General features: G+C 48.3%; 1 protein-coding gene across 2 annotated transcripts in view; it reads right to left on the bottom strand.

Annotated features, from left to right (window-relative positions):
- The window catches only part of IL4R (interleukin 4 receptor), a 34,595-nt gene extending 13,006 nt beyond the window's left edge, over positions 1-21,589 (bottom strand). Inside the window, exons 1-5 of one of the 2 annotated variants that reach the window (XM_011933456.1) lie at positions 21,454-21,589; positions 12,201-12,292; positions 10,197-10,331; positions 7,423-7,574; positions 5,076-5,227 (exon numbers count right to left, since the gene is read on the bottom strand). In XM_011933456.1, the coding sequence (XP_011788846.1) occupies positions 5,076-5,227; positions 7,423-7,574; positions 10,197-10,331; positions 12,201-12,274 (513 nt within the window). In that variant the 5' untranslated portion in view covers positions 12,275-12,292; positions 21,454-21,589. Of the gene's footprint in view, positions 1-5,075; positions 5,228-7,422; positions 7,575-10,196; positions 10,336-11,152; positions 11,402-12,200; positions 12,297-21,453 lie in introns of those variants that run through there. The other variant, XM_011933455.1, reaches the window with a different exon arrangement.
- Between the last annotated feature and the right edge of the window lie 416 nt (positions 21,590-22,005).

Below are 22,005 nucleotides of genomic sequence, written 5' to 3'. Positions count from 1 at the left end.
GAGTTCAAGACCAGCCTGGCCAACATGGTGAAACCCTGTCTCTACTAAAAATACAAAAATTAGCTGGGTGTGGTGGCAGGCGCCTGTAATCCCAGCTACTCAGGAGGCTGAGGCAGAAGAATCATTTGAACCCAGGAGGCGGAGATTGCAGTGAGCTGAGATCACTCCACTGCACTCCAGCCTGGGTGACAGAGCGAGACTTTGTCTCAAAAAAAACAAAAAGAAAGAGAGAGATGGCACAAGGATCATTGCAGACAAACCTAAGATAGCCAGGGTCCCCACTTTGAATCATGTCTTTGTGTCATCTGGTCTTCTCGAGTGTGGGCAGGACCTGCTACTTGTTTCTAACCCGTAGAATATGGCAAAGGTGATGAGATACATAGAGGATTTCATGGATGCGATTATATTACAGAAGACTGCAAGTCTCTCTGCCTTGATGGCTTTGCAAAGGGCACACGGGAAGGAATGTGGGGTTAACTACAACCAAAAGCCAGCACGAAACTGAGGGTCTCAGTTCAACAGCCTGCCAGGACCTGAATGTCACCAATATCATATGAGCTTAGAAGTGACCCTTCCCCAGTTGAGCCTCAGATGAAACTGCAGCCCCAGCCCACAACTTGATTATAGCCTCACGAGACTCTAAAGCAGAGAACCTGGCTAAGCTATGTTCAGACTCCCAACCCACAGAAACTGTGAGATAATAAATAGGTGTTGTTTAAAGCTGTGAAGCTGGTGGTACCATTATTATGCAGCAATAGAAAATTAAGACAGCGATGAATGAATACACACATTTGCTTGTAGAGACATAAGCTCTCTCTAGAGGATGCACATGCCCTCTGCCGGCCCTAACCTTGCCTCCTTTACCCTCCTGGCAAGAGACAGATAGCAGTCATCAGTCTCTGGGAAAAAAAACAGGAGGCTGCAGTCGGGAGAGAAATGTATTTCCATTCTAAGTCCTTTTGTACCATTTGTATTTTTATTTCATGTAACTATTACTTTTACCCTCCAAAAAAGCTTTAAAAAGTGATAAATGAACGCTATATTCATGACTGACCACGATGGCAAGCGAGCAACCTGAGTTCTCATCCTGTCACCCCTCTCCCTGCGAGATCCAGGGCTACACACCTCCCTCTCCTCCTCCTCAGCCCCCGGCAGTTTCTTCCTGGTTCCTGGAGCTCCATTTCTGCTTGTGGTTAGAAGCACATTTGGGGAAATCTGGTGCAAAGTGAGCCAAGGGGAGTTTTTCACAAGAAAGAAGCAAAGTCCTAATAGATTGCTGGAGCAATTGCAGTGGGTTCAGAGATTTTCCTATTACAGAGGAGCTGAGGGTGGGGTGTGAGTTGAGGGGAGACTGGAGATGGGAGGGGAAATTCTCACTCCCTTTCGTCTTTCTTTCTAAACAAGAGTAAACAAGAAGCAATAGCTAGATTACTGAAGAAATTGTATACCCTGGAAGGGAGCTGGGAACTGGGAAATGTTTTGTTGAGAAACAAAAGAGAAATCTGAGCTTCCAAGGAACTACTTGCGGTTTGTCTGTTTTCTTAACAAGAAGGTCAGGTGTTCAGGAGACCATCTCTGAGAGAAATGTCCATGGGAGGAAAAAGAGCACACAGGCTTGGGAGTTCAAATACTGGGCACAAATCTCAGATCTGGGCTGGATGCGGTGGCTCAAGCCTGTAATCCCAGCACCTTGGGAGGCCGAGCCAGGGGGATCACGTGAAGCCAGGAGATCCAGACCAGCCTAGACAACATGGCGAGACCCTGTTGCTACTAAAAATACAAAAAATTAGCCTGGCATGGTGGCCTGTGCCTGTAGTCCCAGCTACTTGGGAAGCAGAGGTGGGAGAATCACCTGAGCCCAGAAAGTCCAGGATGCAGTGAGCCATGATCACGCCACTGTATTCCAGCCTGGGTGACAGAGTGAGACTCTATCTCAACAACAAAAACAACAACAACAACTCAGCCCTGCCATACCCAGCTGTGTGATCCTGAGCAACGTGCCTGGCACATAGTAGGCATATAAAATATGGAAACCATTATTACAAGGAAGGCATTCAGGGCTCTAAACTTTTGGCTTTGTTTTGTGCTTTTACACTGCACATATTCCCACATCCCCCATCCCCATAATCCTCAAACATCCCATGAATTTTCAGACCCATAAACCTTTTATCAGGCAGTTCCCTCTGCCTGGTCTACCCTTCCCTTCTTTTCCTATCTAGAAAACTCCTATGCATCCTTCAATGCCCAAGCCAAAACTCCCCCTCCACTATAGAACCTCGCCTAGAAATCATCTAGGGGAATGAATGAGTAGCTCTAGCCCCAAAATTCAATAGTAAGTTCCTAATGTTTCTTTCTGGAACTTATCCCACTCAGTATGAGCCACAGCTGGTGTCTGCAGTGCTGTGGCAGATGCAGGTTGACACCCGCCCAGCTTTTATGCCATCAGGTTTAGGTGCCCACTGCTTAGGACAGAACTCCGCTGCCTGCAACTCCAGGGCTAACCCTCATTGGTCTAAGCCAATTGTGCCAATCCCATCGCCTGGCCTATCATTGATCAGAGGGGAGCATGTGGCCAAGCTCTGGCCAATCACTAAATTCTTTATGTTCAGCTCTGTCCTCAGGAAGGGAGAGATGGGGTATCTCAGTTGCCACTGTTCCACCCACAAGAGAAGCTGGACTTCATTCTTCTGCCTCAGACCCGGTATCCAGTGGCCTGTGGCATCCCTGAACACCAACATGCCCCTAAGCCATAGCCCAGGCATGCTGACCAATCCAATCCCATGACCGGCATCTGGTGCCAGGTCTTAAACCTGGCTGGCATTTTAACCAGCGCAGTCCTGCTTCCCCTTCCCCAGTTCCCCTGGGGAAGCCACTCCTACCTTATTTTCAATTCATCTGGTTTGGGTGGAACTGAGCCCACTTGCAGCCCTAGAGGCAGATATGTGACACCTCCTTGGACAAGCAGGGCCCTCCACCTATACCCTCTCTGCACCCACAGCCAGTGATTGGTTCAGAGGCTGGCACAGGATCGAAGCCGGGCCACTGAGCAGCAGCCTCAGGACTCTTATTAAAACCATCAAGAAAAAAACCCTTTTCCCACTACAGCTTTGGGATGTAGGCCTGGAGCAACTAGTGGGCATATCTGCCACTACATGGGGGAAGAGCCTGCCTAAAAATGAAGCCAGTACAGAATAAAGCAGGGCGCAGAGCTGGACAGGTTCCTAGAAGCTGGATCCAGCCATGCCTGAAGGCAGATCTAGAAATATGAAAATATTAAATAACGTATCTTTGGACTCTATAGGTGGTACCTTTCTCCTCCCTCCAGCCCATCCTTGGGACTCTCCGTAGGTCTTGCACAGGCCTGGGGCACGGGAAGGAGATTTATTGACCAAACAAAACTTGCCCCATTCTCTAGCATCTGTGTACTCCTTTCCCCCATGCCCTCGGCTTTCTGAGCCTCTGCTGTGTGAGCCAACTGCCCCATTCCTGCTCCTTCCCCATACCTGGCCCAGTGCCAAGGGGGAAACCAGACCTGAGAGATGTAAATCAACACCCCTGGCTTGGTCAGATTGAGAGGAAACAGCGACAGACACCAGTATGGGAGCTTAAGGTGGCAGGTGCCTGCTCCCTGACAGTCAACCAGGCCCAGCCTGGGCCCCTGGGATGCACAGAGCAGGCCCTCACAAACCTCAAGGAGCAAATGACAGACCAGTGTGTGGGTCAGTGGGCAGATGGGGATCTCTGTGGCCTGGGGCACTTAGGAGAAAGGGTACATGGCTTTTAGGACACATGTGTGCCAAACAGGGGAGTTCATCTGTATCACACACCTTGTACTCTCATAGCCTTGTGGGCGGGTGCTCTTGTCACTCCTCTGTTACAGATGAGGAAACTGAGGCACAAAGAGGTTATGGGATATGCCCAACATCACACAGCTGGCGAGTGGCAGAGCAGGCATTGGAATGCAGCCCTGTGGACCACAGGACCCATATGTCCAGAGGTTATCCCTTCAACGGGAATGTGAGGAAGGTGGATTCAGGGTAGGGAAACACGGGTGGCAGGAAATGACCTCCCTGCACACCAGCAGCAAAAATAGGGGGACTCAGCCACCCACTGTGGACGGTCCCTGCCATTATTGACCTGATAGTTTCCTGTAAATCCTCTCGCTCTTTTTAAAGATGTCAATACATGTATTTAAGGAGGAACTCCACTGGCCAGGTGCAGTGGCTCACAACTGTAATCCCAGCACTTTGGGAGGCTGAGGCGGGTGGATCACCTGAGGTCAGGAGTTCGAGACTAGCCTGGCCAACACAGTGAAACCCTATCTCTACTAAAAATACAAACATCAGCCAGGCATGGTGACAGCTGCCTGTAGTCCCAGCTGCTCAGGAGGCTGAGCCAGGAGAATCGCTAGAACCCAGGAGGTGGAGGTTGCAGTGAGCCGAGATGGCACCACTGCACTCCAGCCTGGGTAACAGAGTGAGACCCTGTCTCAAAACAAACAAACAACAACAACGAAAACTTCACTACCACTACCGTGAAGGGAATGTCAGGACTGGCTGCCATGTGGACCAAGCAACAAACTGACCTTGTTTTCTTGGGAAAGTCTAAGCCTCTGCTCTCTTCATTAAGAGGAATTAGTAAACGCGTCAGCTCACAGAGACTTCCTCCTTACCCGGTTGGCCTCAAAAGGGAACTGACATGGGTCACTCTCTCTTGAGTCAGTATTATTCTCTTCAATAATAGGGTTATTCAAGTGAGCTGCGGATGTGCCACCTATGATCGCTTGTGTCCCCCAAACTGGGAAACACAGACGCAGCCCACAGCCCTACCTTTACAGATGAGGAGCGGCGTGCAGAAATAACTCCCCTTCCCTGATGTGCGGGGTGGGGGGCCAGGAAGCGAAGGGACTTGCCTAGGGCAGAGACGGGTGAGAAGCCAGGTCTCTAGCTCCTGGGATTTGCTATCCAGTCGCAGGGCTTGCCGCCTAGGCTCCCGGCTGCAGGGACTGGGCGTCTGCTGGTCACCCACCCTGTTCCCCAGAGGTCACAGAAAAACGTCAAAGCATGCCCACTCACATCTGCCGGGTCGTTTTCACTCCAAATGTTGACTGCGTAGGTGAGATCATTATACAGGTAATTGTCAGGGGGATAGGGGTTGCTCCAGGTCAGCAGCACAGTGTCGGAGACATTGGTGTGAACCGTGAGGTTTCCTGGGGCTCTGGGTTTCACTGCAGGAGAAGCGGCGTCTATGTGAGGATCCATGCAATGACTCCCCATCACCCAGTCCAGCCCCAGACTGCAAACCACAGCCACCACCCAGATTTCTGGTCGACAAAACCTCTGTAGCATACTTCTGGAGCACCACAGATTCAGAGCCACAATTTAATGTTGCTAAAATTCTACATAGAACTTTAGTGTTTATTAATTACCCCTTTTTTTTTTTTTTGAGACAGGGTCCCACTCTGTTGCCCAGGCTGGAGTGCAGTGGCACAGTCACAGCTCACTGCAGCCTCAGTTGCCCAGGGCTCAAGTGATCTGCCTGCCTCGGGCTCCAAAAGAGCTGGGATTCCAGGCACGAGCCACCGCGCCTGGTCTTTATTAACCACCTTTGTACAGTGAAGGCAAAATGTATGAGACAAAGTAACCCAAACTTCAGCTTTTTTTTTTTTTTTGAGACATAAGGTCACTCTGTCACCCAGGCTGGAGTGCAGTAGCGTGATCTAGGCTCACTGCAACCTCCGCCTCCTGGGTTCAAGCTATTCTCCTACCTCAGCCTCCCGAGTAGCTGGGATTACAGGTGTGTGCCACCATGCCCAGCTAATTTTTGTATTTTTAGTAGAGATGGGGTTTTACCATGTTGGCCAGGCTGGTCTTGAACTCCTGACCTCAGGTGATCTGCCCGCCTCGGCCTCCCAAAGTGCTGGGATTACAGGCGTGAACCACCATGCTCAGCTAATTTTAAAAATATTTTTAGTAGATAGGGGTTTTACCATGTTGGCCAGGCTGGTCTCGAACTCCTGACCTCAGGTGATCCACCCGCGTCGGCCTCCCAAAGTGCTGGGATTATAGGCGTGAACCACCATGCTCAGTCTCAAACTTCAGCTTTTACAGCTGCATCCTTCACTCCTTTGGCTACATCTCCATACTTTATGATGATTTACTGAGTATGTTTCTTTATTTTGATTGATCTGTTTTAAAACTTGGTCTCCTTTGAAGCAATCATATCCCTGAGACCTCGGGTTATACTATGCATCACGGGAATATAATATAATGCATTTTAATACGCATAAAATCAATATACTAAAAATATATTTCATTTATATTAAAACCCAAATGTAGGCTGGGTATGTAGGCTCACATCTGTAACCCCAGCACTTTAGGAGGCTGAGGCAAGAGGATCAGTTGAGGCCAGGAGTTTGCGACCAGCCAGCCTGAGCAACACAGTGAGACTCTCATCTCCACAAAAAACAAATTTTTTTAAGTTAGCTAGGTATGGTGATGCACACTTTAGTCCTAGCTACTCGGGAGGCTGAGGCGGGAGGATCACTTGAGCCCAGGAATTGGAAGCTGCAGTGAGCTATGATCGTATCACTGCACTCCAGCCTGGGTGACAGAGACCCTGTCTCTAAAAAAACAGGAAACACGTAAAAATAAAAATAAAATAAAAATGTAAAAATTATGTTAAAGTTCATTCATGGGTCAGTTTAAATAACCTCCCAGCTACCAGCCCTGAGCAGACCTTCTGGAATGGCTGATGGTGCAGTGAACTGAGCCCTGCAGAGCCCTGGTCTTGAGTACTGCCTCTGCTGCTGAGAAGCTGTGTGACCCGAGGCAGGTTACTTGCCTTCTCAGAACTACAGTTCATTCAACTGCAAAACGGGGACAATAACTGTCTTCTGGAAACTGGGGCTCAGAGAAGAAACATGACTTGCCCAAGGTCACACAGCAATGACCAGTGTTTTAAACTCCGGTCACCACACTCCAGCAAGCTCACGGGAGGCTCCTGCAGGGACCCCACGTACCAGGAGAAGGTCAGCCTTCCACGGTCTAGACCATCTGAAGCCGCAGCAGCTGACCAGTGGACATAGAACAGAAGGACTGTTCCCAGTTCAGTTTTCAATCAGCAGCAGGCATGCCTTCAAGCAAGCACGCCTCACCTCAATACGCCTTCCTGGGCACTCAAGTTCAGGGGTGGAAACAGCTGAGCTGAAGGGGGCTTGGTGGTCTACTGCGCCCAGCTCTGTTTCAAAGATGGGAGGACTGAGGCCCAGGCAGGGGCAGGAATCTCATCAGATTTGGGAAAATACAGGTGGCTTCCTCCTGCTATTGCTGTGACCCCACCACCTCCCCTGCCCACCACACCCTCAGCCCAGGAACTGTGGGAACACACCCACCCACGCCCGCCACACTCTGCCCTGCTCACCATGCTCGCTGGGCTTGAAGGAACCCTTCCACAGCAGCTGCTGCCCAGCCCACAGGTCCAGCGTATAGTTGTCCATACTGACCACATCATTCATGAGCAGGTGGCACACGCACCCCACACCGCCGTTGTTCTCGGGGACACACGTGTGGGTTCTGTAGACACAGGGGCTGGGTTAGGCTGGTCACCTGTAGGCTGGCTGGGCCCCACGGCTGTGCCCGGGACATGCCTCCAGGAACCGCATCATACTCTTCCAGCTTCCCGATCACTGACGTGAGGACAGATCTGGGGGCTTGGGAGCGGCCAGGGTGTGCTGGGGGCAGCCGACCAGGGTTGCCTCTCTTGCTGGCCACATGCACCAGGGATGCTCCTCACACCTGCCTAGCTGCTGGCCCTGGTCCTGGAACTTAGCTTGTCCCTGAAAGCCTATGAAAGGGAAGAACCGGTGGCACTAATTAACTTAGAACAACATAAGCTGTGCATCGCAAAATTTGGCCATCGTAGGGTAATTCCAGTGTTCCACCTTAACAGCCAACCCACATCTCATGGGCTAAGCCATGGGTCTGCAAACGTTTTCTGTAAGAGGCCAGATAGTTAATATTTTGGACTTCAAAAACCATACAATTTCTTCTTGTTGTTTTTTCTTTCTTTTTTTTTTTTTTTTTTTTTTTTTTTTTTTTTTTTTTTTTGGTTATTTGTATAAATTTAGGGGGTACAAGAGCTTTTTTTTCCTGAGACAGAGTCTCGCTCTGACACCCAGACTAGAGTGCAGTAGTGCGATCTCAGCTCACTGCAACCTCCACCTCCTGGGCTCAAGTAATTCTCCTGCCTCAGCCTCCCTAGTAGCTGGGATTACAGGTATGCGCCACCACACCCAGCTAACTGTTGTATTTTCAGTAGAGACGTGGCTTCACCATGTTGGCCAGGCTGGTCTCGAACTCCTGGCCTCAAGTGATCTGCCCACCTCAGCCTCCCAAAGTGCTGGGATTACAGCTGTGAGCCACTGAGGTGCCCAGCCTTACAAGTGCAATTTTGATGGCAACCCCCAGATCTGTTCTCACTGGATATGCTGCCTAGTGGTGAAGTCTGGGGTTTTGGTGGGTCCGTCACCCAAATAGTTTACACTATGCCCACTAAGTAATTTCTTTTCCCTCATCCCCTCTCCCACCCTCCTAAGTCTTCAATGTCTATTATTCCATTGTACCTGGAATAATGCCCATGTGTACACATTATTTAACTCTTACTTATAAGTAAGAACATGCAGTATTTGACTTTCCATTTCTGAATCATTTCAATTAAGATAAAGGAGTAGGCGGGGCTCAGTGGCTCATGCCTGTAATCCCAGCACTTTAGGATGCCGAGGCAGGTGGATCACCTGAGTTCAGGAGTTCGAGACCAGCTTCGCCAACATGGTGAAAGCCGGTCTCTACTAAAAATACAAAAAATTAGCTGGGTGTGGTGGCAGGCACCAGTAATCTCAGCTACTCAGGAGGCTGAGACAGGAGAATCGCTTGAACCCAGGAGGCAGAGGTTGCAGTGAGCCGAGATTGTGCCATTGTACTCCAGCCTGGGCAACAAGAGCGAAACTCCATCTCAAAAAAAAGATAAAGGAGGGCCATGCAGTTTCTGTTACAACTACTCAATTCTGCTGATGTAGTGCAAAAGCAGCCAGTGTGTTTCAATAAAACTTTATTTACAAAAACAAGCAGTGGGCCAGATTTGGCTCACAGGCCATAGTTTGCCAGTTCCTGGACTATACCAATGGACACAAAGCACAGCCCATCTACCTTAGAATAATCATGGAATACCACCTCTACCAGTGTACCCTGCGTGCTGGTGTGCCGTATATCCCAGTTTGCCCCATAACCGTGTGTCTTGGGTACTTGATTATGTCCTGGGCACCAGTGTAACAAAGCATCCTGTGCACCATGAAGTAGCCCAGGGAACCACCTAACTCCTATGCCAGGTCCCCTGGTCCATCCACCATCACACTGAACTCCACTCTCAACACTACTCCTCAATCAAGGGTCTAGTCCAGTGGTTCTCAAAGTGTGGTCTGGGTCCACCAGGTCAAACTCTTTTCATCATAATACAAGGACATTATTTGCCTTCTGACACTCTCTCACTGGTGTACAGTGGAATTTTCTAGAGGCTACATGACCTGTGATCGTGTCATTGATCTGATGATTTGTTGAAGGGGGTTTGCATGTGGTTGTGACTTAACATTTCTCCATTTTGGGCCAGGTACAGTGGCTCACACCTATAATCCCAGTACTTTGGGGAGACTGAGGCAGGAGGATCACTGGAGCCCAGGAGTTTGAGGCCAGCCTGGGCAACACAGTGAGACCTCCATCTTGATAAGAAAAAAATTTTTAATTGTTTCAATTTTTTAAAAATTACAAAATTTCTCCATTGTAAGTTCTAATTAGGTAAACATAGAACGATGTGTTACCTAGATCAAAGCCCTTTGGGTCCTCACCTATTTTTAAGTGTGAAAAAGGGTCCTCAGACCAAAAAGTGTGAGAACGGCTGGTCTAGTCCAATATTCCAGCCGTATCCATGTGTCACATGGACCAACACTCCCAGCACGCGCTCTGCTGTATCTTACATAACATGTCCCCGGAGATGGGACCTCCCCTCTAACACCATACCCAATAAACAGCAGCAAACCATACTCAGCATCCTGCACTCCAGCGCACCACCTGGACCCAGCTCACTCTTGGGCCAAACCCTTTGGGTACAACCTCCCCAAACGTCCAGCTCCAGCGCAGGCTTACTCGGAGGACTGAAAAACCAGCTGGTACAACAGACGGAGCTCGGCGCTGCAATTGGTGGGACCGCCCATCTTCCACTCACAGGTGGAGATGCTCATGTAGTCGGAGACGCAGGTGGGCTCCTGCAGGACCTTCATGCTTCCTGGGGAGACACAGGAGCAGCCTGAGTGGCCAGGAATGCAATGCATGAGGGGGACTCGCACCCAAACAGGACCAAGGGGAACAGCACAAAACCACAGTGCAGGCAAAGTTGAGGGCCAGTGCCCACAGAGCTGGGGCCACGACCAGAGCTGCTGGAGCTTCCCAGCTAGTGTCTGGATGACTGTGGAAGCCGAAGAAATACCCATGGGTGTGGGGGCCATTAGAGAAGAATGAACCAAGTGCACCTTTATCTTACACAAACTTGACAACTTGTTCTTGGCCAAATTAAAGAGAAAATATGTAGCAGTTTAAGGAGTGCCATTCCATCACACCAAGCCTCCGCCCTCAAGCTAGGGGAAGCGCCACTTCCCCATTTGCCCACTATCTGTGCCCCTCTTAGTTCCCACCCCTTTCTGCCCTCTCTGTGCTCAGGAGGCTGATACCACAGTCTTCATCACCAGGTACCCTTGGCCTTTGGTTTCCAGTTGGGTTTGGCCAATGGGAGAGAGGAGATGGATGGGCTGGAGGAAACATTGGGGTCCTCCTTTCAGCGCCCTCCTAGCTTGTCAGTGGCTGCGGCAGGACTGGAATCGGCAGGATGGACACTGAGTTTGCTAAATCACCTGGACATGAGGCCACCCAGCCCCTGACCCTCAGGTGCTTCCATGCTCCCAGGCTCAGTGCCACACCCATCTCAGCTGACAACAACTTGCATAAGGGCTGACCATGTTAAGGAGCCATCTTAGATAGCAAATAAATACTCCAAGCTTATCTCATGTCCAGAACTAACTCCTGATTCCTGCCCCTCCCCAAAGTACCTTCTCTTCTGGCATCCTTCTGCATTTCAGAAATGACAACCGCGTCCTTCCCAGTAGCTTGGGTCAGAAATCTTGGAGTCATCCTGGCCACTTCTCTTTCTCTCTCTCTCTCTCACCCCAATTCCAATCTGTCCTCAAATCTGCCTCCCAGAGGGATCTGGAGCCTTTCATCTCCTCCACTCCAGACCTCCCTCCAGACCTACCTGGCTTCCATCCTCGTCCTTTCTCCACACAGCATCCTGAGGGGTCCTTTGGAACATAATGGATGATGTGGATCCTCTGCTCAAACACTGCAAGGTCCTTTTTGATTCAGCCACCCTGTCACTTGGCTGACCTTCACTCCTTCCTCCTGCTGCTCACTCTCCTCCACCACATTCACGCCTGTGCTCAACCCTCCCGCCAGGCTTAGTGCAGGGCCTCTCTGCCAAGAATGAGCCTTCCCCAGATATCCGCACGGTTCCCGCTTCCTCCAAGTCAGCTCGATGAGGCCTTCCCTGACTTCCCTACTTTAAACTGCAATCTCCCTACCCCACCCAGCTTCCCCAACCCCCTCTTATGCTGTTCTGTGTTCTTTTCCCATCACCATCTCTCTTTTTTTTTCTTTAGACAGGATCTCATTCTCTCACCCAGGCTGGAGTACAGTGGCACAATCACAGTACACTGCAGCCTTGACCTCCTGAGTTCAAGGGATCCTCCCACCTCAGCCTCCTGAGTAGCTGGGGCTACAGGCGTGCACCTCCACACCTGGCTAATATTTTTATTATTTGTAGAGACAAGGTCTCCCTATGTTGCCCAGGCTGACCTTGAACTCCTGGGCTCAAGCGATCCTCCCGCCTTGGTCTCCCAAAGTGCTGGGATTACAGGTGTGAGCCACTATACCCGGCCCTCATCACTTTCTAACAATCTTTAGAATTTACTGATAATCAGGGCCACCTGTCATTGGCTGTCCCCTCCCACTGCAGTTTAATCTCCATAAGGCCAGGTGATATACCGCAGGACCCTGGCACACCATTTATAGTCAACAAATGAATGATTGACAGGTGGTGACTTACCAGAGCTTGCCACTTGCAGCAGGACCAGGCAGCTCACAGGGAACAGGAGCCCAGAGCAAAGCCACCCCATTGGGAGATGCCAAGGCACCTGCAGAGAGAGAGCAAGCAGGTTAGTGCTGACCTGTGCTTCCCCCAGAGCTCATCTCACTCAACACGCAACCCTCCCCTGCCCTGGCCATTTGTTTGTTTGTTTTTCCGAGACAGAGTCTCCCTCTGTCTCCAAGGCTGGAGTGCAGTGGTGCAATCTCAGCTCACTGCAACCTCCACCTCCCGGGTTCAAGCGATTCTCCTGCCTCAACCTCCCGAGTAGCTGGGATTACATGTGCCCGCCACCACACTTGGCTAATTTTTGTATCTTTTGTAGAGACGAGGTTTCACCATGTTGGCCAGGCTGATCTCGAACTTCTGACCTCATGATCTGCCCCCCTGGGCTTCCAAACTGCTGGGATTACAGGCCTGAGCCACCACGCCCAGCCATGCCCTGGCCATTTGTGTCTCTGTGGACAACAGGTCCTCCACATTCACAGAGCTCTCTCTATAATCATGAAACAACACCCAGACCCACAAAGTCCAGAGGGTGAGTCACACAAGAACTGTCCCGGGAGGTGCTTCTGGATGTGGCCTCCCTTGGAGAACCCTCTACACATGTTTCTCTGATTATTTCCTGAGGTTTAAATACCTGCTCTCTCACTGACTAGATGTGAACCTTGAACGAGTTGTGCTTCAGTGCCTCAGTTTTCTTATCTATAAAGTGGGACTAAGAATACCGCCATCTGATTGAGGTGCTGTGGGGATTAAATGAGCTAACACAGACCGAGCCCTCCAACAGTGACAGGAACACAGTAAAGTCTCAAGTAACGTTACCAGTCAGCTTAGTCCATACAGGCTGCTGTAACAAAAATACCTTAAGGCAGGTAATTTACAAAGAACAGAAATGTATTGCTCTATTGGGTACAATGGTGTGTATCTCTAGTCCCAGCTACTCGAGAAGGTGGGGTGGATCACTTGAGTCCAGGGTTTTGAGATCAGCCTAGGGAACATAGTGAGACCTCACGGTGAATTTTTGAAAAATTGTTTTAAAAATTTTATTATTCAGGACGACACAGTGGCTCACACCTGTATTTCCAGCACTTTGGGGGGCCAAGGCGGGAGGATCATCTGAGGTCAGGAGTTTGAGACCAGCCTGGCCAACATGGTGAAATCCCATCTCTACTAAAAATACAAAAACTACCCGAGTATGGTGGCAGCCACCTGTAATTCCAGCTACTCTGGAGGCTGAGGCAGGAGAATTGCTTGAACTGGGGTAGGCAGAGGTTGCAGTGAGCCGAGATCACGTCATTGTACTCCAGTCTGGGCGACAAGAGCGAGACTCAGTCTCAAAATAAATAAATAATAAATAAATAAATTTTCTAATTCATAGTTCTGGAGGCTGGGAAGTCCAAGATCACGACACTAGGAGATCCGGATCTGGTGACAGCCCATTCCTCACAGACAATGCCATGCTGCTGTGTCCTCATATGACAGAAGGGGTAAACACACTTCCTTCAGGCCTTTCATAAGGGCACTAACCCCATTCATGACCAACCGCAGAGCCCTCATGACTTAATCACTTCTCCAAAGGCCCCATCTCTTAATATGACTACAATGGGGACGAAGTTTCAACATATGAATTTGGGGGAACACATTCAGACCATAGCACCAGCTATTACCATTAAGAAAAAATGTTCAGAAGCCAGGTGTGGTGGCTCACACCTGTAATCCCAGCACTTTGGGAGGCCAAGGAGGGAGGATGGCTTGAGCCCAGGAGTTCAAGACCAGCCTGGGCAACAGAGTGAGACCTCATCTCTATAAAAATTAAACAAAATCAGCCAGGCATGGTGGTGCATGCCTCTAATCCCAGTTACTTGGGAGGCTGAGGTGGGAAGATCGTTTGAGCCTGGGATGTCAAGGCTGCAGTAAGCCAAGATTGCACCACTGCACTCCAGCAAGACCCTGTCATTAAAAAAAAAGAAAGTTTGGGAGGCCGAGGCAGGCAGATCACGAGGTCAGGAGTTCGAGACCAGCCTGGCCAACATAGTGAAGCCCTGTCTCTACTAAAAATGCAAAAATTAGCCAGGTGTGATGGCACACACCTGTAGTCCCAGCTACTTGGGAGGCTGAGGCAGAAGAATCGCTTGAACCCAGGAGGCCGAGGTTGCAGTGAGCTGAGACCATGCCATTGCACTCCAGCCTGGGTGACAGAGTGAGACTCTGTCTCAAAAAAAAAAAAAAGGAAAGGAAAGGCAGGGGAGGGGAGGGGAGGGAAAAGAAAAAAGAAGCAGAATCTCACGGAGTCAAGTGTGTACTTTTCCCCAGCACTCCTGGTACATAATGTCAAATCCCCTCCAAAAAGTGTGTACTAGGGCTGGGCGTGGTGGCTCACATCTGTAATCCCAGCACTTTGGGAGTTCACAACCAGCCTGGCCAACATGGTGAAACCCCGTCTCTACCAAAAATACAAAAAAAATTAGTTGGGTGGTAGTGGCACGCACCTGTAGTCCCAGCTACTCAGGAGGCTGAGGCAGGAGAATCGCTTGAGCCTGGGAGGCAGAGGTTGTGGTGAGCCAAGATCGCACCACTGCACTCTAGGCTGGGCAACACAGTGAGACCCTGTCGCAAAAGGAAAAAAGAAAAAAAAAAGCATGCACTGGATTATATTCCCTGGAACGTTTCAAGCGCCCATCCTTCACTTCCCGCTTCGGTCTCTCTCCTGGGGTCTTGTTCAAAAAAGCAGCTCCCAGGCTTTGTTCTGCTAATGAGTACCTCTTTGCCATTAAAAGCATTTCTCTTTTGGCGCTCTGGCTATGTTTCTGTGACACAGGACTGGTTCCAAGGCTAACCTCACAGGCTTGCAGCAAACAGGAACTGAGGCGTTGCCTCTGAAGTACTGTGTGCCATGTCTGGGGCACCATAAGCACTTAAGGCCACCTCAGGAGCCCTAGGCCCCTGCTGGATGCTCTCCCAGTGACTTGGGCACACTTCAGGGCCCTCCCCAGCAGGGCTCCACCTCCCTCTCCACCTGGGCCCAGCGCCCATGCATCCCACGCCTGCCACCTACGCTTCTTAAACACACCAAACTCAGTCCCACCTCCACGCCTTTCCTTTCTCTGTCCCCTCTACCTGGAGGGAACTTCCCTTCTTTCCTTTCTGTTTTTTTTTTTTTTTTTTGAGATGGAGTCTTACTCTGTCACCCAAGCTGGAGTGTAGTGGCACAATCTCAACCCCCTGCAACATTTGCCTCCTGGGCTCAAGCAATCCTCCCACCTCAGCCTCCTGAGTAGCTGGGCCCACAGATGTGTGCCACGAGGCCCAGCTAAGTGTTTCTATTTTTGGTAGAGATGGGGTCTCATTATGTTGCCCAGGCTGGTCTCGAACTCCTGAATTCAAGCGATCCGCCCGCCTTGGTCTCCCAAAGCACTGGGATTACAGGCATGAGCCGCCGTGCCTGGCCCTTCCTCCCTCACTCGTGCTTTTCCTCTCTTCCCCTAATTTATGATGGCGCAAAATCAATGTGTGTTCAGTAGAAGCAGTACTTGGAGCACCCATACAACCATTCTGTTTTTCACTCTCAGTATTCCATAAACTGCACAAGCTATTCGACACTTTATAACAAAACAGGCTTTGTGTTAGATGACTTTGCCCAACTGTAGGCTAATGTAAATGATCCGAGCTAGGTTAAGCTATGATGTTCAGTAGGTTAGGAGTATGAAGTGCATTTCTGACTTAATAATATTTTCAACTTATGATGAGTTTATGGGGACATAACCCTATCATTAAGAAATATCTGTGTATGAGACATATACATACACTCACGCATCTCCATAATGAATAAATTACCCCAATACCTCAGTGTGCATGTCAGAAAAACAAGGACATTCTCTGCATAACCACAATACAACCATTGAAACCAGGAAATTGACAGTGATGCATCACCGCTATCTCATCCACTGCCCCTATTTATGTTTTGCTAATTGCCTCAATAATGCCCTTCAGATATCCAGTATCCAGTCCAAGATCATTCATCACATTTGATTATCATGGCTTCCTGGTGACCAGGTCTTGGCTTCTCAATACTATTCTGTACTGAAAGGAACCAGAGCTCCTTAGAGAAATGGCTGATTCCAGGAGAAGGAAAAGTACCAGATAGGCTTGGAACTCTTGTGCCAGACAGTAAGGAAGTACTCAGCAGCTAGCTTGACCTGGACAAATGGGCACAATTTGAGCATCAAAATGAATATTTTGGTACCCACTTGTAACCCTTGGAGTTAAAGTCCAGGAGTCTGTATTGACACAAATCAATAAATGGAGGAGGCCGGGTGCAGTGGTATGTGCCTGTAATCCCAGCTTCTTGTGAGGCTGAGGCAGGAGGATGGCTTGAGCCTGGGAGTTGAAGGCTGCAGAGAGCTATGATCGCACCACCGCACTCCAGCCTGGGCAACAAAGCCAGACTTCATCTCTAACAAACAGGGAAGAAGGCAAAGCTCTATTTTACTATGACAGCCTCAAAGTAACTCCCTGCAAAACTTGTATTGTATGTTAACTAATGAGTGAAAATACATATCAATGAACATTACAATACAGAAACCTGGCGGACCCCACCTTCACCAGGTGATCTAAACTAACCATCAGCAATGGGACAAATTCCCGTCATCATCTCCCTGAAACAATGCCTGAGAAGAGCACAGCATTTCTTTTCCTGGGTTCCTGCCAAGGATGCATAAATCATCTGGAAACGTCAGACAAATGTACGCCGAGGGTCAGTCTATACAGGAACTGGCTGCTACTCCTCACGAAGTGCCGGGGGTGCAAAGGACAAGCCAGTGTGGGACAACTGTCCCTTTTTAAATTGTCTGTCATCCTGACAGCCAGGGTCTGTCCCTTTCACTGCTGAGTCCCCAGTACCTACAACGGTGCCTGGCACATAGCACGTGTTCAGTAACTGTTTGTTGATTAAATTCATTTTGGACATGACGTGGAGCCCCTAACCAGCTCAGCATGAGGCTGCAAGGCTCTCTCTAGGGGGAGGCTCCATATCTGCTCCAAGCCCGAACTCGTCTTCCTTGCTGAGAGTTACAAAAGCAAAGTCTCAAGTAAAGGAGGGGTGGGAATGGGGTGGTAGGTTCCCGACACTGATTTCCTCTGCAAGTCCTAGTAACTTTTACTCCCACAACTACACAGATGCCCACATTATCCTGTGGCAGAGATGGCAAAAGTGTCACTTTAGCCTCAATTTTGAATAAAGAGACACAGAGAGGCCAAGATGCCTGTCCAAGGTCACACAGTAGAAGACTTTCACGGTAAAGTCCTCCAAAGGGAAACAGGGAAGTCAACAACCCAGTCAGGATTGACTGAAACATCCCAGCATGGTGTCAGGATTGATACTCTGTTGTGGAAGGCACACCCACACTTACTCATGCCCAAGTACACAAACACAGGCCGCAGCTAGCTTCTCAGGGATGCGTGGGTGCTACATTTCAGGAGAAATCACAGATGTGGTGGGAGAAGAGGCTTCCATGCACATCAGAGGCAAAAAGAACAAAGATGCAGGTGAGTAAAAGAATTAAAAAGATAAGTTCCACGTTATCGCGGTCAAGTACGTGGCAAGAGGAGATGACTTCAAGCCACCATTCTAAATGAAGAGATTCCTGAAGTGCTGGAGTTGGGAGGGGTCTCAGGGGTCACCTGCCAAGCTCAACTGCCAACCTGGACAAGGATGTCCTGCGAACACCCCACCTCTGATATGTCACCGGGCAGTTTCAGCCCATACCCTGCCAGAGATGGAACATTCTCTTAGGTCTCAGTTAAACAGAGGCTGGAAACAGCCTCCTTATGTTGAGTCAAGGCTTTGTGTAAACAAAATCCCTGCTTGCCCAGCACTTACCTTGTACCTGATGCTTTGCTAGGTGCTTTAGAAGTATTACCTCACCGAATCCACACAAGAATCCTGAAAGGTAGGCTGTTACCCCAACTGTCTAGCTAAGGAAACTGAGGCCAAAGAGGTGAAATAACCCATCCACCAGGACCCACAGCAGGTAAAAGCTCAGAGCTAGAATCAGAACCCATATTTGTTTGCTTCTGAGCCCACCGTGGATTCCAGTATACCAGTTCCTTCAACCTCATCTCCTAAAACTGCAGGCAGAACCCAGTAAGATGAAATGAAATGAGCCGGGCAGAGCTGGCCATCCTGCTTGTCAATTTCAAACAACAGTTCCGCAAGTGTAGGATAAGAAAATCTGACCGAGCAGCAGAAAAGTCCTGGGGATTTTATCATCTGCAAAATCTCCAAAAGCCAATGGTGAAGCAGTAACTTAAAAAAAAAAAAAAATGAGTCACCTGAGGTCGTATGAACAGAGGTATATCCATTTATAGAATGTTACATCTCACAACAGCAGGATACACATTCTCCTCAAGTTCATGTGGAATAATCACCAAGACAGACCACATTCTGGGACATAAAACAACCTTAAGAGATTTAAGACATTAGAAATCATACCAAGTATGCTCTTAGGCCACAGTGGATTCAAATTAGAAGTCACTAGCAGGAAGAAAGTCAGAAAATGTCCAAGTATTTGGAGATTTCTGAATAACACATGGATCAAAGAAGAAATCACAAGAGAAATTAAAAATATTTTTAACTAAATAAAAATGAAAATCACAAGAGAAGTTAAAAATATTTTTAACTAAATACAAATGAAAATAGAGCCCATAAAAATCTGTGAGATGTAGCAAAATAAGTGCTTAGAGGGAAATTTACATTATTGAATGCATATCTTAGAAAGTTCTAAAATCAATAATCTGTTTCCATCTAGCGTACTAGAAACAGAAAAGCAATATATGTCTAAAACAAGCAAAAAAACAACAAAATTAGAGCATACATCGATGAAATTAAAAATAGAAAATTAATTGAGGAAATCAATGAAATCAAAAATTGGTTCTTTGAAAAGATCAATGAAATTGATAAATCCCTACCTAGGCAAATCAAAAAAATAAGAGAGAAGGCACAAATGAATAATAATGTGCTATGGTCTGGCTCTGTGTCCCCAACCCAAATCTCATCTTGAATTATAATATGAATTATAATCCCCACGTGTTAGGGGAGGGACCTCATGGGAGGTGATCAGATTATGGGGGCAGTTCTCCCATGCTGTTTTTGTGATAGTGAGTGAGTTCTCATGAGCTCTGATGGTTTTATAAAGGGCTTTCCCCCACTTTTCTTATCTCTTCTTCCTGCCGTCAAGTGAAAAAGGATGTCTTTGCTTCCCTTTCCACCATGATTACAAGTTTCCTGAAGCCTCCCCAGCCCTTCAGAACTGTGAGTCAAACCTCTTTCCTTTATAAATTACCCAGTCTTAGGCATGTCCTTAGAGCAGCGTGAGAACGAACTAATACTATTGTAAATTAAAGAAAGGTTATTAGAGGTGGCACATGCCTGTAGCTCCAGCTACTGGGAAGGCTGAGGCAGGAGGATCACTTGAGCCCAGGAGGGTAAGGCTGCAGTGGGCTGTGTTCATGCCACTGCACTCCAGCCTGGGAAACAGAGAAAGACCCTGTCTCAAAAAATAAAAAATAAGATTTCTAAATTTAAAAAAATGGCGCCACATAATGATTCAGGAATTAATTCTCCAAGATGTAAATAACAATCCTTAATGTGTATGCAACTAACAACAGAGGGTCAAAATATGTAAGGCAAATACTGAAAGCAGCAAGGAGAAATAGAGAAATCTGCAATTATTCTGAATAATAATATTATTGGATAATATTGGAAGCTGGAGACTTCAACACCTCTCTTGGTAATCGACAGATCCAGCAGGCAGAAATCAGTAAGGACATAGTTGAATTGAACAGTGCTGTCCCTCAACTGGATCTAACTGCAGTGTGCAACCACAGCTTGACATCCCTTTGGAAGGAATGCTGCTGTCATGTATGACAACAACCAACACAGAGAGGGCCTAAGAATCCCAGGAGACCTGGAAAGTCTTTACCTAAAGAGCTCTGCCCTCCTATACTGGGCAGCCTCGCCATTCACTTAACAAACACACAGAGTTTACCACATGCCAAGTTTTCTTTTACACCTTTTACATATACAAATGCATTTAGTACTCTATGAAATAGGTAATATTACTTTCTCCATTTTCAGATGAGGAAACCAAGGCACAGAAAGGTTGAATGATTTTGTCTGAGGTTGCACAGCTGTGACAGTCATGGGTCTTAAATCCAGCACTCGGGCTGCAAAGCTTTGGTTCTTAACCGCTATCTGTCTAGCAGTCAGAGTCCCTAGTGTTCTGGGGGTCAATGACCTATCTGAGCATCTAATGCAAACCCCAAACCCTGTTTCTGGCAATGTGCACACACTTCATTCTGCATTCCATTTTAAGGGTTCACAGAATCTCCAAAGCCCAAGTGAGGACCTCGGGTCAAAGGCCTGTCCTCTAAGCAGTGGGCAGCTTTTGAGGCTCTTTGAGCAGGGGAGTGGCAAAGTTTTGAGAAGTCTGGGGGGATGTGGGCCACAGATCCCCAAGGGGTTCACAGCTCATCAGAGAAGCATCTCTGACTTAGAATAAAATCCAAGCCCTGGAGTGAAAAAAGCCAGTTCCCAGAGTATACACAACCCCCCCCCCCCACTCCATTTATGTAAGACTTGAAATCACGTAACTATGGAAATGGAAAACACATGAGTGGTTGCCAGGGGCTAAGGGGGTGGGTCAGGAAGGGAGTTGGACGTGGCTATAAAAGGAGAACAGGAGCTATCCTTGTGATGATAGAACTGTGCTGGATCCTGGCTGCATACACAAACCTATGCCGTGATAAAATTGTGTAGCACTAAACCACACATGCGTATGCAAACACAAAAATTAGTACAAGTAAATCGAGAAATCCGAACAAGGTCAGTAGATTGTATCAGTGTCAATATCCCAGCTGTGATACTGTATTACAGATTTCTACAATCTTGCCCTTGGGGGGAACAGCATAGAGGCGGGGGAGGGCGGGGGTCTCTCTATGATTTCTTTCTCTTTTTCTTTTTGAGATGGAGTCTCACTCTGTTGCCCAGGCTGGGGTGCAGTGGAGCGATCTTGGCTCACGGCAACCTCCGCCTCCCGGGCTCAAGTGATTCTCCTGCCTCAGCCTCCCCAGTAGCTGGGACTACAGGTGTGCCACCATGCCCGGCTAATTTTTGTATTTTTAGTAGAGATGGGATTTCATCATATTGGCCAGGCTGGTATCAGACTCCTGACCTCAACTGATCCGCCCGCCTCGGCCTCCCAAAGTGCTGTGATTACAGGCATAAGCCACCACGCCCGACCTCTCTATGGTTTCTTCCAACTGTGTATAAATCTTTAGTTATCTGAAAATAAAAAGTTAAAGAAAATGAAGAGCCAAGCCCCCTGACAAACTAGCTTCTGCTTACCCCCCTAACATTTCCCTCCTATCCCCTCTCCCTCTTCTGCAATCCTCCATTGGCCTCTGAGCCCTGGGATGCACTCCCAGCTCTCCCCTCTCCAAGTGTTTGCACCAGAAACACTTCAGAAGCCTTCTCTGAACCCCCTCATCTAATGCGGGCCCACCCTGTGACTTCTTATCACAACACCCTGTTTATTTCTGTCACAGTACTTATCACTATCTCTAATCAGATTAGTGAGGTTACATGTGTGAATGTTTATTTTATTTCAAGATGCAGATAGCAAAGATAGATAGCTTTGACTGCAAAAATGTTTTCAACTTCCCTAGATTTTTTTTTTTTTTTGAGATGGAGTCTTACTCTGT

Source organism: Colobus angolensis, unplaced genomic scaffold (assembly GCF_000951035.1).
Source record: "Colobus angolensis palliatus isolate OR3802 unplaced genomic scaffold, Cang.pa_1.0 Scaffold128, whole genome shotgun sequence".
Taxonomy (NCBI): domain Eukaryota; kingdom Metazoa; phylum Chordata; class Mammalia; order Primates; family Cercopithecidae; genus Colobus; species Colobus angolensis.
This window is presented reverse-complemented; position numbering and strand designations above follow the sequence as displayed.